Source organism: Ambystoma mexicanum, chromosome 4p (genome assembly GCF_040938575.1).
Source record: "Ambystoma mexicanum isolate Mex_15411 chromosome 4p, UKY_AmexF1_1, whole genome shotgun sequence".
Taxonomy (NCBI): domain Eukaryota; kingdom Metazoa; phylum Chordata; class Amphibia; order Caudata; family Ambystomatidae; genus Ambystoma; species Ambystoma mexicanum.
The window spans coordinates 299,555,746-299,571,273 of record NC_090927.1 but is presented as its reverse complement, the minus strand read 5'-3'; the positions used below and the strand labels follow the sequence as shown (position 1 = coordinate 299,571,273).

Sequence of the window (15,528 nt, the reverse complement as noted above, 5' to 3'; positions counted from 1 at the left end):
GATCAGTAAGTCCTCAAGTGGATCTGTTGGTGACCAGTGTCAACCAGAAGTGCGAGCTGTTCTGCTCCAGGAAATGTCCCCAAAGAGGAGCTCTAGGAGAAGCGTTTGTGATGGACTGGGAGTTTCAAGTGCTGTACGTGTTTCCGCCAGTCCCCGTCATTCCTCATGTCATCAGGAGGTTGAGGATGTTCGGGAAAACCATGATCCTCATTGCTTCGGATTGGGCCAGGAGAACGTGGTACCCAGACATTCTGGAAGTTGCCATCTGCCCTCCAATTCGTCTGCCCCAAAGAGAGAACCTACTCTTGCAAGAGGGAGGTCGCATTTTTCACCTAGAGATCAGGACTCTCAATCTTCACGTCTGGTGTCTGAAAGGGTGAGATACAAAGATTGAAACCTCCCGTAAGACGTAATGTAGTGTTGATTTCGGCAAAGGGGCCAGCAACTAAATCCCTGTACCGCTGCCATTGGAAGAGGCTTTGCAGCTGTTCCAGGGAAAAGAGACTAGATCCTTTCACATGTTGACTTCCACATGTTCTGTCTTTCTTGCTCCACCTGACCCATTCTGGGTTGCAGGTGGCCACGGTGAAGGGCTACTTAGCGACACTATCAATCTTAGAGATTTCCAGATGAGGGGGGTCACACTTCTAATAATAATCTAAAAATAATACCGATTTTCCCGTCCTCAAGTGGCCAAAAGAAAATTTGAAGCGTGGGCATGGATCGTTAATGTTGAAAAACATACAAACCTCGCTGCTTCCCAATGGCTAGGCAACGCTAAAAAAAAACTAAATTGCCAGCCTCATTACCTGACTCAATGTTATACTCGTTACTACCGGGAACAATTCCTTCGCTTCCGCTTAAATACGCTGAATACGAAGGAAATTCTATTTCAAAGGAATCAGACCAATGTAAACAATAACCTTTGTCGCTTCTGTGCAGTCTCGGTTGAAACTTTGAAACACTTAATTCTAATTTGTCCAGCTACTGATGAACTTCGTTCTATCCATCTAGGCAAATATGCCCCTAAGGATGGAGACATGTCTACTTGGTGGCTTCTGATTTCTTCCGGACAAAACACCAAATATGTTTGCGCGATCGTAAACTACTTGAACGCTATCCTGAGGTCCCCCCGCCCTCCCAACTATAAGTAACGTCAAGCCTGAGGCCTCAAAAGGTTGCGTGTAAGACTGAATCTCTGTTTCCACAGTCAAGGCATGTTATGTGGTGTGGATGTTGAAACAAAAGTTTGAAACAAAAGTTTTTTTCTTTTATGATAAAAAACTGTAGTTTTTCAATTAAAAAAAAAAATACCGATTGTAGTACAATTTCTGAAGGGCTTAACTAATTTGTTTCCGCCCACTCCCTTTATCGTGCCTTCATGGGATTTAAATCTTGCAATAAGTATTATGGGAGCTACAGTTGATCCCTTACATTTGTGTCCTCTGAGGATGCTCACTATGGAAACAGCCTTTCTAGTAGCTATCACTTCTACCCGTAGTGTAAGTGAGCTACAGGCCTCATCTTCCAAACAGCCTTTTACATCCTTTGCAAGGATAAAGTAATTTTAAGAGTTAGGTCATCTTTCCTGCCGAAAATTGTCAGTTTCATCTTGCTCAACGTATTGTACTGCCATCTTTATACCCTCCTCCTTATCCATCCATAGAGGAGGAGAGACTACATTGTTAAGACCCGAAAAGGGCACTAAGCTACTACATTACAAGAACTGCAAGTATTCAGCTTTTCATCAGTTATGCTGGCCAAAGACTGGGCATGGCACTGACAAAACGAACAATATCTAGATGGATTGTAATGTGCATAACAGAGTTGTGCTCATTAACAGGCAAAGGCTCCCCCGTAGGTTTGAGGGCGCATTCCACTTGAGGGGTGGCTGCTTCTTCAGCTCTGGAAAGAGGTGTGCCGGTGCTAGACATTTGTAAAGCGGCAAACCGGTCATTGGTTCACACGTTCAGCAAATTTTACTGTTTATTTTTCAGGAGAGGAAGCCAAATTTGGCAAGGCTGTCCTCCATAATATTAACAAATAAGAAAATTATTGGCACCCACCGCCTAACTCAAACTGCTTTGGGAGTCTATCAAAGATGACTACGTGGGAGGACACAATCCATTCGAAGAACAAGTTACTTACCCGTGGTAACGTTCTTTTGACTGGATATCCTCCCACGTATTCCTCATCGCACGCCCTCCATCCCCTCTTGCCTGATTAGAATTTTCTGTGTCTTACACCTTCGTTTCTCGCTACGTCAAGATTGTCTCCTCATATGACACAGCATGCAAGTTAAAGGAGGGAAAAAGCTAAGAACTGAGTTTACGGTCAGCGTGTGTGCTTCGTATACCAGCGTCCACGTCAAAAGGGACGTTACAGAGGCCATCGAGGACCAAGACTCGACGCTGCACGAGGCTCAACCCAATGAAAACATTTTTTGCCGAAGCAAGCTGCAAGCAGACTTGAATATCAAAGATGAGGAATACGTGGGAGGAACATCCAGTCGAAAGAACGGTCCCACAGGTAAGTAACTTCTTTTCAGACATGAACTTCCTGAAAATCAAAACGTTGATCCCATCGAACAGCATCGAAGTGCTGTTGCTGTTCCAAGCTGCACACCAGATTACTGGGCACCAGTGGGTAGCATGCATTATCAGACTTCACATTGACTGTCTCGATTGGTTTCCTACTTTTTGATTTGCTTGACAATTTTTAGGAGATCACTATTAATAAAAAATAATGAAATAAAGATGTTTTTGAAGTTTTGAATATCATGGTAAATGCATATGTTATTCCTTTGTATATTAAAAGCAAATACACTGCCAAATATATCTTGGTACAAATTTGCATACTCATCGGCATCACCACCCCAGTGACTCTAGCCAACAGCTCCTGCCTATTTGTCATTAACTACAAGTAGCTCTTGCTAATGTAAAGGTTGGAGACCCAGTTTCTAAACCAATCCAAACTACAACTGGTTGCAGGGCTTGGCTTGTGGTTTCCCTAGACAATGTAATGGCACAAACAGAATGGACGAGAGAAGGCCTTAAATACACTATTACCCCAATGGCATAAAGGTACATTTGTTAACTATTGCAGTAAAACTGGCAGCAGCCCCAATGAAGCCAAAACTAAATTATAGCTGCCACCAGCTGTCTCTACAAACCAATGTATGGTGGTATAAGCACCATAGGGAAAAATGGGGTGCTCAAAAAAGCCATATGGTTTCGGGGGAAGAGGATCGAGAGGGGGAGGCTGTCTAGTTAGGAATCGATCTCCGCTGTCGGCACACTCTCAGTGCTTGCATAAAGGGGATTAGTAAAAAAGCCAGAAATTCAGAGTTGATGTCTTGTGGTAGTGTGGCCAAGGTGCCATCGGATCTTTCCACTGCAGGAATGTTTGGGGAGCCGAACTCACGGTGGAGAAGCCTGGCTAGGATGTGACCTGGACGTTCACCCTCTCTGTATTTTCTAGCGAGGCCAGGGTTGTCTAGGAATTTAACCTCACGGTCTGCGAGAGAGCGAAACGTGTCGAGTTCCATGCCTAGGGATGCTAGGATTTCAGGGGTTTGATGTAGTGCGTATTGAGATTCAAGGGTGGCAAGTGTAGCTTCACTTTTTGCGATGTCTCCCCGAATTACTTTCAGGATGCCATTTTCTTTGGATAGAGCAATACCCCTGATGTAGACTTCAAATGATTCCCAGAGGGTTGCCTGTGACGATTCCGAATTAATGTTGATTTCAAAGAAATCTTCAATGGCAGTCTCCAGTTCGGAGCTAAAGGCAGGGTCGAAGAGAGTAAGGTTTTATTTTCCAGTGCCTGATTCGGTCTGGACCCCAGCAAAGCGAGATGGTCACAGGTGAGTGGTCGGAGAGGGTTCTAGTGTGAATCGTTAAGCGTGACCCGTTCCTTACTAGTGTATCAGATACTAGCCATCTGTCAATTCTTGAGTGTGAGTCGTGTACTGAAGAGTAGGAGTAGGAGCGGGAATCGGGGTAAATAAGCCTCCATACATCTACGATCGCAAGTCGGGGAAGAGATGTTAATATGGAGTATGCTGCTTTGGAGAGTTGACGGGGTCTGGAGCCGGATCTATCTAGGTCCACATCTAATATTGTATTGAAGTTGCCACCCCATAGGATCAGTATCAGAGGGAAGCTATCTAAAAGGGAAGCTAGGTGTAGGTAAAACTCAGGGTCATTAATATTGGGACCGTAGATATTTAACAGAACCACCGCCTTATTTTGCAGGGTGCTCTGGAGCAACACATATCTGCCATGGGGGTCGATCTGTGAGAACTTGCAACTGAATTTAAGGCTTCTGTGAATTAGGATCATAACTCCCCGGCTTTGGGTAGAGTAGTTAGTAAAGTACCTTTGGGGGCCCCACATTTTGGCAAACTTTTCAGTGTTCAGTACAAGCGTGCGTTTCTTGTAGAAAAAGGATTTTGACGCCATGACGCTCAGCTTGAAGTTGTAATTGTCTCATTTTCTTAGTTACCCAACCCCCGCACATTCCAGCTCATGAACGTTAAGTTATCATCGATCAACAGTGTAGAGGTACTCATTAGTCATTAACACAAAGCGGAATGGTGGCTCTCAAGCCCAAGGCACCGGTCAAGTACCGACCCGAGTAAAGCTGACCTGGCACTGCCTCATGCTCTACCTCTTCTGTGAACGTCAAGCCTTTTTTAACATAACACCCAACCCCTCCTTCATCCCTCCCCCAAACAGAGGAATGATAACCCCATACCCTACTAACCAAATCCAAACCAATGGCATCAACGCCGGGGGACCTGTGAACTGGCGATGCTGAGGATAAGCATGGTGCCTGGAGAGAAGGTTGTGCGTAATTTAGGTAGGACCTTATGCAGATGGGAACAGCACGGCCCCGCAGCAGTTAAACAATTTACTCATGGCTGGGAGAGAAGGTCTCCCACGCTTCTGGGACAGGAAGGTGTCCTGACCTATAAACATTTAACAGAGACATATCACTGGTGAATAGGCGCTGCAGGAGGGGGGCCAGCCAGGGAAGTGCTCATCAATGAACCTGGGGGCCTCCTCTGGGATTGTAAAAAAGAACACCTGGGTGGAGTGTTCAATTCTCAACTTGGCAGGGTATAACATGGAGTATTTGACCCGCAGGTCTCATAGTCTCTTCTTTACCGCCAGGTAGGTTTTGTGCTCCCGTTGAACAGCCACAGAAAAGTCAGGATACAGATGGATCCTGGCGGACCCCAGGAGTAGTTCACCTTTGGCTCTTGCTGCCCTGAGGAGGGAGTCCCTGTTAGGCAGAAACCTGTGCAGTTCCCTTAGGGACCCCAGCAAAAAGCTTAAGACTGCAGGTGTTGGCAGTAAACCCAATTGGTAGCAGTCTGTACCACCCAGATTTACCTGGTAGCTGTGGCTGAGCAGCCAGACTTCTCTCAAGAAGAGTTAGACAGTATATAGCGTATACAAGATGGGTACCAAAATATAGTAGCACAGGCAAACACTGACCAGAGCTTGGGTATAAAAGTATATAATTATTTATTTAAAAACACACCTTGTAATATACACTAATATGGCAAGCATGTTCAAAACACAGTCACTATTAATATATGTACATCCCTGATCACTTATTGAACAATCTTAGTTAAAACACCACTTATTTTCAGACAGAGGTGAGCGCTTAACCTAAGATGGCACTTCAATAAGTTAATTAAAAGGGGAGGGAAAAAGGCAGAATTAGGAACATTCACAATACCAACACTTTAGGAGAACCAGAGCAAGTCAGAAAAGGCAGAGTCTACTTAGGAGCAAGAAAGTCATAGGCCAGGCCCACTCTTGAAGAGAGCAAGGCGGAATGTGTCCAAGATCACACAGTTGAATAGTACTTTTAAAGAGTCGTTGCAAAGAGTTCAAAAAGGGTTGGCTCAAGTTAGGAAAAGTTAGTAGGTCCCAAGTCACCCCAGGATAGAAAGTCAAGGATTTACGGGACACCTTGAACAGTTTGTTGCAAGGGAGACCAGGTGGGACTCGGTACCTGAAATGGTGAGAAAGCTCCAGCGAGGGCAGTTGTTCCTGGCAGCGGTTGCAAGTCAGTGCTTCGTCCAGGGGAAGAGGAGATCTCGACGTGGAGGAAAGCTGGAGGTCGGTGCGCTGCCAGGGAAGAAACCAGCCGCGCAGTTTCCCGGTCAAAAGGTACTACCCTTTTATTCGCGGTAGTGGTGAAGCGTGGCTATCCGGCCGCCGAGGTGCTTGGCACGGGCGATTCGACCACGGGACGATCCAGGAAAGCGAAAAAGAGGGCGAACTGGTTATCCCAACCAGCTCAGAGGAAGAAGACTCTCCGGAATGAAGATCTTCTCTGTCGTTGGGAAGTGGTGAGACGGTTCAGCAGGGCTCCACCGGTGGTGTCGTCGTTGCAGGTCGGCTCAGCTTCTCCCTCTTCGGATTCTTTGGTCCTGTGGATACTTCTGAAGTTCCAGTCCCCAAAGCCCTGCTTTTATGCAGAAAACCCCCATTCATCAGTCCTAGCTGTCACTCAAACATGCTTAGTGGTGAGCCGGGCGGCTCACCACTGGGCCAATCACACAAGAGTGCGACTTGAGTTGCCGAGGCAACTCAGTCCAGGGTGCCTAAACCCCCCTCCCACACATCCTGTAGACCCAGACAGAGTGGCACAACTTTTGGAGGCTTCTGTGGAGAAGCCTGCCAAAAAGTGGAACAAAGGGCTCAACTTGGGTTGGAGTTACAGAGGCGAACACAAACGCCATTTTAAAACCGAGTCCTGGCAAAAAGACCCAACCGGGGAATAAATATTAAATAAATAACCCGGTGGTATCTTTAACATTGCACCAAAAAGTGGTGCGTTTAAAATGAATGGGAAAATCCCATAGTAAATATTCTTAAGGAATATTTTGCGTGGTAACCACTGCCACCAGCCAGAAATTCGACGAGGGGGGACTGCACAGTGCCCCCTCGAAAAACAGACCCAGGGGCAATCTAATTACCCCTACCAGTACTTCCACAATATGATGGTTTGTACTGGTTCCGTTCATAATTTAAGACTAGTAAAGTCAATGGTGACTTTACATGCCCTGGGAGACAGTAGTCAGTCCCAGGGTATGGAGTCTGTTTGGGGGTCACTGCACTGAGGGTGCTGTGTAACACACTTACCAAAAACCACATGAAACCCTATGGAGTAAAAGACCCTATAGCCCATAAAACACATTACAAAGTCAAAGGATATCTCAAATCATGTCTAAGAGTGGGAGAAAAAGAGTCTCACTCTTAGCAGGAGAAAAAAATAAACCCCAAAAATCCAGCAAAGCTGCTGGGGGACTCACTAGGTTTGGGAAATTAGCCTTAACAGAGAATTCTCCCTAACAGTCCCGATCGCGGAAATTTAGGACCCTGGCTATGATGGGGCGTGGAGGTGCGCCCGGCTTGGGTTTCGGTGTTAACACACGGTGGGCTCTCTCTATTGCAAACTGTGGAGAAAGCTTTGGTGAGTCAAGAAGTGTTAGTAGTGTGCACTCAACGTAGTCTTCCATGGGTTCCTTGATGCCATCTTCAGGCACTCGAATGATGCGGAGATTGTTACATCTCGAACACGATTCGAGGTCCTCATTCTTTTTCTCAACCTCGAGAAATCGGCTAGAGAGTGAGGAGACTTCCGCCCGGTGGGAGCCCAGGTCATCCGTGGTGGCACTCGCGCTTGTCTCGATGTCAGCCACCCGGCCATCGGTCTTCTCGATATGAGCTTTAATGGAGGATATGGTGCCATTCATGTCATCAAGTTTGGTATGGCGCGTAGTAAAGCCCTCGCGGATGTATTCCATCATTTTCTGGGTGTCTATGGGATCCGAGGGCGTTGGAATGGTCGGCTCCTGCTCTGGTGCCCCCTCGGCTGATCTCAATGGTGTTTTTGCGAACATGTTGATGGAGCACTGTTTTTTCCCTGCTCCTTTAGTCATGGTGCCAACCAGGGGGGACCCTATGGGTCGGGGCTGGCAGAGGGGGCACTGAGGCGAGTCGGGAGGGAGGCAGGTCACAGGCGGCAGTCCGAAAGGCCAGCAGGGGTGTTCAAGGTGCCCCGTGGCTCTTGAGTGTGTTGTGAGGTTCAACTCGCTAGTAGGTTGTGGGGCCACAGGACCTCCAATGATCACCCACTAACCAGAGTCGGGTGGACCACCCGGGCCGGCAATTATGTAGATGTGTCAGGTGCTCGGTGAATAGATCCTCTGATGGAAACTGTAATTGATGTACCTGGGTAAAGACTGCGAGCAGGAGGTCTATAATTAGCAGGGGGGCAAAACAAGCAGCAGCGTTTTAGGATCATGAGCGTCTGAGTGGGAGGGAAGGGAGACTCTTTATGTCCAGGAGCAGGGCAGCTGGGTGTCCCAGTGGAGGCAATGTGGATGGTTGGGGGTCAGTTCGGGTGTATCCAGCGTGCCAACAGAGAGGTGACAGCAACAATCACCAGCGAAGTACACCAGCGCCCGCCTCCCAAGCCACAGGACGATCAGGTGATTCAAGTGATTCAGGTGCTGTGCACTGCGGGGAGGTAATGGCACACAATGTGTAATCGCCGCCACACTGTTGAGCCCATGTGTCCCAGGCTCCCAACAAGTGACTGTAGGAAGGGGGTCCAGAGAGCACAGACGCACAGCAATGATCCCCACACGGTCACCATAGTTCAGGGCCAGCGCGCCCAGGTAGAGATCAGTAGGGAGCACAGCAGCTCAAGCCGAATCAGGGGTCATGGTGGGCTTATGAATCCCCCCCGATCCTCGCCACAGGGTGCTATTGAGATGCCCGCGTGTTAGGTGCGCATAGACTGCTCAGGGTCCCTGTGTCTTCCCAGCAGCGCTCGCCGGGTTGCGTTGTGAGCCCGAGCTCCCCAGGATCACAGGCAGCTGAAAGCTGGAGGGAGGCACGGCCCCAGTCGCGCAGCGGCCCGCGAGGAAGGCTGACAAGGGAGACGGCTGAGGCTGGTGAGAGTGTCACTGTGAGGAAGGCGAATCAGGGCTCCCGAGGCCTTGGGGACTCACCGTGGCTGCCGGAGGGCCAGCGTGTCACCCAGCAGGGACCGCAGCCTCAGTCCACACGGGGCCCGGTCGTAGCAGGAGCTCCACGTCGCAGCACGCCACCCAGGAGGGGCGGCGGAGCAGTCCGCTCACCGTCCAGGTCGGGCCGCGGGGTCCAATGCAGGAGCCGATATGCATATAGCCACAATGGCTGGCGCTCCCCCGCAGGGCCCGGCGGTCTCCGGCGGCGAGGGAAAGAGACCACAGCAGAGCGGGCACAGCACCCCTCCCTCACAACAGGCCGCAGATCCCCGGGGTCGGAGGCAATCACCACTGGAGAGGAGGAGCGGATCGAGACAGCGCAGCCCCCCGGTCCGATTTCAATGGGCTGTATCTCTGAGAAGGAGCTGATTTTCGTCCCGAGGCTTGGCCAGACCCCCGCTCGGGTCCTCAGTAGCAGGCTCCAGTAGTTGGTGCAGGATTCCAGAAGGAAAGTGCCTCCCAGCTCGGCGCTCTCGATAAGGTGGCCATCTTCTGCAAGCGCAACAGCGCCCCCCCAGCATTCAAATGAACTCTACAATGAGCACCACCACCGGACTTCAGCAACTGAATTGCAGTAAAGAAAACCTGGTCAAAGGTCAGCAGACTGGCTGGTAGTGACGGAAAGGCCCCTCTTCGCAGTGGAGAGCAGCAGCAGCATTCCTGGGCCACAAATCCATGATCTGCAGAGTCCCAAGCTCCAGCTCAGGATGGCGACCGTAACGGCAGAGAAGCCTGTTCAGTGATGGGCTGCTACAGGATGGTCCTGGAACTCTTCAGAAAGCCACTAGCAGCAGGCTTGTGGAGCAGGATGCAGGACCAGTACCTCTCACAATTCCAGGGGAGGAAGGTTCCATAGTGACTTCCCAGGTTGCAGGAGAGGCAGCAATAGGCACTGGTGGTTGACTTGGGCAATGCTGTTTCACTTCAACAACCGTCTTTTGGGTCTTCTTCAGCAGGCTTGTTGTCTTCTGACTCTTAGATCCAGTGGGTGAAAGCTACCACGGCTGAGTGTTTCTCTATTAGAAATCATGGCAAGGGTTTACCCCAGCGACCAATTGTAAGGATCTGCACCATTCAAACAGATACGGGTTGGACAGTAGTAAAGATAGAATTTCGATTTTGGGGAGACTTTTTAAAAAAAAAAGTCAGGACCCCTTATTGTTTTGCTTTTTCCCTGTTATTATGTTTTGCATCACCCAACCTATTTTTGGTGGTCTGGGGTACTTGCCATTGCAACCCTTTTTGGCTAATTTTGAGTATATGGTGCTGGGTCGCCCAGAAGGCTCACAGAAATGCTTTCTAAGCACCCCATTTGTGTCATTGGGTGATTATATTCCCTTACAGTGGTTTTAGGAAATAGGCTGTTGGCAGCTGTAACTTAGTTTTGGCTTCACCAAGGGTAGCCCCATGTACCTTTTTGGTAGACATCGGAGTAACAATTGATTTTGAAGTCCTGCTCTTGGACATTTTGTTTTAAGGGCTTCATTTCTTGTAAGGAATCGTGAGGTAGACTTACAATGTCCTTTTTGCTCATGTGGGATTTTTGTGAGCCCACATGACGGCCTCCATATTGGTTTTTCCTGGTTTAGACCATTTCCTGTCCCTGGGCTGTTCCCATTGCATCCTGTAGGGGTGATCTGGGTTGAGTGGCAGTCGTAGAGCCCTACCAGGTTGGTTCATCACCTCACCCTTTTTTTTCCACAACCCCCGATTGTGATTGGTGGGCTAGCTTTGGCCAGCCCTCTGAGTGGTGATATTTAAGTGTTAAACCCTGTACCAACATTTTCTCTTGTTGCTGATTTTTCGGACGATGCATGTTTACTCACCTGCTGGAGCATATTTCGTGCTGTTGCTGCAATTTAAGGCTCCCATTTGGCCATATTGGTTGAATGAAGTTTCGTTTTTCTGCTACTGGAAGTCCATCCAGGCCTCCTACAGACTAGATTTGTGTGCTGGGTCAGGCGTTCTATCCTGGAACTGTCGCCAAGCTATTTTGCCGTCGCTGCCTGGGTCTCCTGTCTTGTTGTAGGCTTCTGCCATTACCTAGATATGCTTTTGGACACCGATACCCAACCTCATTGTCTCCCCTGGTCATTCTTAGTTGCCCCCACCAATCGTCTCTGTGCTGGCACCGTCTTCTGCTTGGTGACTGCCTTCTTTTGCCTGCTAAGCTGGCAGAGTGCCCTTTGCTAGGGTCTCTTGTCATCCTCTAGTATTCCTTGCCATTGTTTTTGCTTTAGGCTTGAAATACGTCTTTGCAGGCTGGCCATTTGTTTTTCTTTTTTGTCGTTGGGGTAGTCCTTGGCCAAAGGTTCAAGTGCCTGTAAACTGAATCTTGTAAACCACACCTCGGAAATTATGGCATGTACTTAACAGGTTGTTTCGCCTTCTGAGAACTGACTTTCCAACACCTTACATACTTACTCTGGGTCCTGTGATAGCAGGTTATTCTTGACTCGCCCCGAGGGGCTCATCTTGTCTGGGTTGAGACTTTTCGAATCAAGTCTCTTCTGCATTAATCCATTTGGGGATTATTGGGGGCCTTCCTGTTGTGTTAAAAGTCTTCTGGTGTTCTTCTCGCACACCTCTGGAACTGTTCTTTTGGGCCTCTTCGGGTCCTCTCTCAGGTTTGACCAATGCCACCATAAAGAACACAGTATTTCTAGAATGTTTCCATGTGTGTCAGAAAATGATGTACATCCATACATTTTGCCATTTTAAGTCAAATGAATTATTCTGTGTATTTATAGGAAAGCCTGTCATAATTGATGTTCATAGAGATGGTGAGAAGTTGCAACACTGCCTGGAAGAGTGTATGTCTCGAAGGTGAGTGTTGGCGCAAAGCAATATAAATGAATGTAATTGGCATGAGTGTTTAAATTCATTAGAGGTAGATTACTAAATGATCTTTGGTTTAATGGTACCTTAATTGTTTTTTCTGATTATGCTCCCATATACCTTATGAGAAATAAAAACATGTGATGCATTGTATAGGGGCTTTTCCCTTAGTTTAATAATCAAATGCATTTTTGCCTTTCAATCTGGCGAACTCCCATCCATAGCGTGTGCAAACCTTTGAGCATGATAAATGTACCTTATTTATGTTAATGTTGCCTATGTATATAGAGCACACTGCAAGGTGAGTTGTCTTCTGTGAGGGGTGAAATGTTCGGCGGACAACTTTGTAAAGGTTTTCCATAAGATGCCATTTTATTAATTTTGAAAGTTTGCTAAACGCCTCACTATCCCTACCCTAAAGAGAATTTCCTTGCCTGTCAAAATACCAAAAGGAAACACTCTAAGCAAAGGAATCTGTCCCTCACACTTATACATCCAACAAACATATGAAGGAAATATATTGCAATTAAAAATAGAACGAAACCACAGTTATATCAAACATATACTTTATAACTGTTGCTCCTTGTGACCTGGGTAATGTTCCCTTCCCCAGATACAAAGCAGGAACTTTGTATCAACAGTTCAAAAATAGGAAAGTTCTGTTTTTTTAACAGTTCTAGAAAACAATGTTTTTTTATTATTGTGTTCTATCCAGAACTTTCACAAAATAATTATCAAAGTTTACAGAACAGTATATACCAATACATTTAACAGAATATGTTTAATAGAAAGCATAAAAACCTCTTATAAAAATAGTTAACCATTTTAACAGTAATTAATAAGATTCAATTCATATAACATTCTGACCATTTCCAAAACAATGTTCTTCTTGCTCCAACAAGTCTCTCAATGGGACGTCCGCACAGTTCCAACAGAAATAACTAATCTGTCTACACTGGCAACATAAGTTCAACAAAACCTCAGAACCAAGAACACTTAAACAGTTCCTAAGTGGCAATCAAAATAGTTTGTCTGGATAATTCCTCAATTATTCAAAATTGGAGGTAGTGGCTTTGCACTACTTCTTCTTTTCCACAGTCTTTAAGCACAGTACTTTAATATCTTCCACCTGGTCCACTCACCTGCCAGGTCTAACACTACAAGGTCCCTTTCCCTGGTATACTCTCCTGGCAGGACCATAAACTTCTACATCAACTGCAAGTACTTCTGTGGTAAACTTCACTTGGCAACTTTAAGAAAGCCTTTGGACTTTCAACAACTTCAGTAATAACAACTTTTCTGTAAAGACATGAACCATATTGGTGATGTTTGTCACCTGTATTGCAGACTATGCTCCTTTCCTCCTGAATGTTGGCTATCAGGAGGGCAGCTCTTCTGCTACAGCAAAGTTCTTTAGTTTCAACAAAATTGGTATCAACAACTTCAGTATTGGCTACTTCTGCTGGAAAAACATAAAACATATTGATGTTGCTGGTTCCACCCTTGGGATTGACACCTACAATGCAGATTTCACTACTCACTTCATGAATATGGACTATTGGGAGGGCAGGTCTTCTGCCACACTTGCTTACCCACCTTTGCATCAATCAAATGCTGACACTGGCCTTTTATCATCCTTGCTCTTCTTAGGTCTGGGCAATGCCTGTTTGAGTCTTTCTTAATTTTTGGGTTAGAGAGGGAGAGGCTGGGTTCTAGTTTTGGAACTCTCCTGTGCTAAGCTCTGTTTATTAATTTTAGTAGTCCTGATTTTTGTGTAAGGTCACAGGTTAGTAGGGGTGAACCCACACCCTTGAAATGTATTGAGAAACAGTCCTGGTTACCTAGCAGTTCTAGATTTGAGAAATGTATGTATAAATTAGTTTCTACGCTAGTTGCTGTGTTTTACAGTGACATTTTTATTGCAATGTAGACAGTCTTATGGTGGTCAGCTGTAAAACACTGCAACTAGCGTGGGAGCTAATGTATACATACATTTCTAAAAACTGGAACTGCAAGGTAACCAGGACTGTTTCTCTGTTTCTTAATTATTGCCTTCCTCTTGGTGACAATATTTACAGTTGATCTTCTTAACTGCCTTGTTTGGGTTGGGGCAATATTGGTTGCTGTAAATGTCTTTTACTATTGCCCTCTTTTGGCTTTGGCAATAGTAGTTTTTCTCATCTTTAGAACTGCTATTGCCCCCAACTTTCTTATTCTGCCACATTAGCTGATGAGCATTATTCTGGTATTTAACGTTGTGCCCAATCCTCCACTTTTGACTCATAACATTAGTTCGGTATTCATAATTAGTAACACGGGCCAGCGGGCGATCACAGAACGTTCTGGGGTCACATTCAACTAGTGAACTCACCGGATGCTGTATATGCTTCCGCTGCCTTTTTATCTTCTGCTTTCTCTGCTTCCTGCTCCACGGCAGTCTGTGTCGGTCCAGGGAAAGAGCGGTCTTTGTTCCAGAAGGGCGTCGGTGCTTGCCTGCCACAGGGGCACAATTCACTTTGAGGAAAGCATTCAAAACTCACGCTTCCCGCAGCGCAACATCTGCACACAAGGGCAGAGCCTTCAGGAATAATGCTTCCCACCACGCAATCTCTGCAGACACAGTACTTGAGGGCAGAGACCCGCGTGAAACCGGCATCCGCTTCCCAGTTCGCTGTGTCTCTGTCTTCTGCCCCTCAATCTCGGCTGCTGCAATGTGGAGTCACGCATGGTACTCCACTCTCTGCTTCTCCTACTGATACTAGTCCTGCAACTCATGGCCTGCACTGCAGTGGGGGCTTTATACTCCTTAGTTCCTCTCAGGTGTGGGTCATTGAAATCATTAGACTGCACCTTGCAGTTTAATGCCTCCAGATCCCTCTTCCGGGTCCCAGTACTTTGGGCATTGTGGAACTTGAAGTCCCCGATGCTGACGCTAGGACCTGAACCTTATGGGTCTAGACTCATGTCTAAAACCATGTGTTACTGTGAAACATCAAACCACTGTGATGGTTTTGGTACTGAGACGAAGAAGCTCTCAACGCTACAAGCGACCAGGAAAAACGTTAGAACAGCTCTAGTCAATATAATCAGGGCAGGCCCTACTATATCAGGGCTTCAGAAACAAAGGTGGAAGGGTACAGAGGAGAGTACTAGAGAGAGTACTGAGGAGAGAACCGAGGGAGATAACGAGGCAGAAAAATAATTCTAGAACCAGAGAGAGAGAGATCGAAGTCAAGATAACGCCCTAAGGCTGGCCTGAGATACTCGAGCAAGAGACGTGGAGGATGTGGTTCAATGGAACGCACAAGGAGCTCCCGCAGACCGACGGGGTGTTGGCCATGGAGAAAGCCGAAACGAAGAAGGGAATAGGCGTCCAGCATGGAGGCAGAACGCCAAATGCTTTGGAACTGAAAGCTGGTGGCTGGTGGGAGAGGGGCAAGCCGAACAAGAGAAGGAGTGGCAGAACACCCCGGTTAACCCGAAGTACATTGTTAGTAATACACAGGGAAAGCATCATACCAGTTGTCCGTGAGTCAGCCCTGCAGAAGGACGGAGATTGGGTTGTGGTGGCGTGACCTCTAGCGGGTGGACCCCGCAGTCCAACAACTGCACGGAAACCGCTGACCCTA

At 47.1% G+C, this 15,528-nt stretch overlaps 1 protein-coding gene across 2 annotated transcripts in view; it reads left to right on the top strand.

The window, feature by feature from the left end:
- The window catches only part of GCFC2 (GC-rich sequence DNA-binding factor 2), a 945,959-nt gene that overhangs the window by 431,286 nt on the left and 499,145 nt on the right, over positions 1-15,528 (top strand). For both annotated transcript variants that reach the window (XM_069605850.1, XM_069605849.1), the window contains exon 9: positions 11,812-11,887. In XM_069605850.1, coding sequence (XP_069461951.1) covers positions 11,812-11,887 — 76 coding nt within the window. The remainder of the gene's footprint in view (positions 1-11,811; positions 11,888-15,528) is intronic.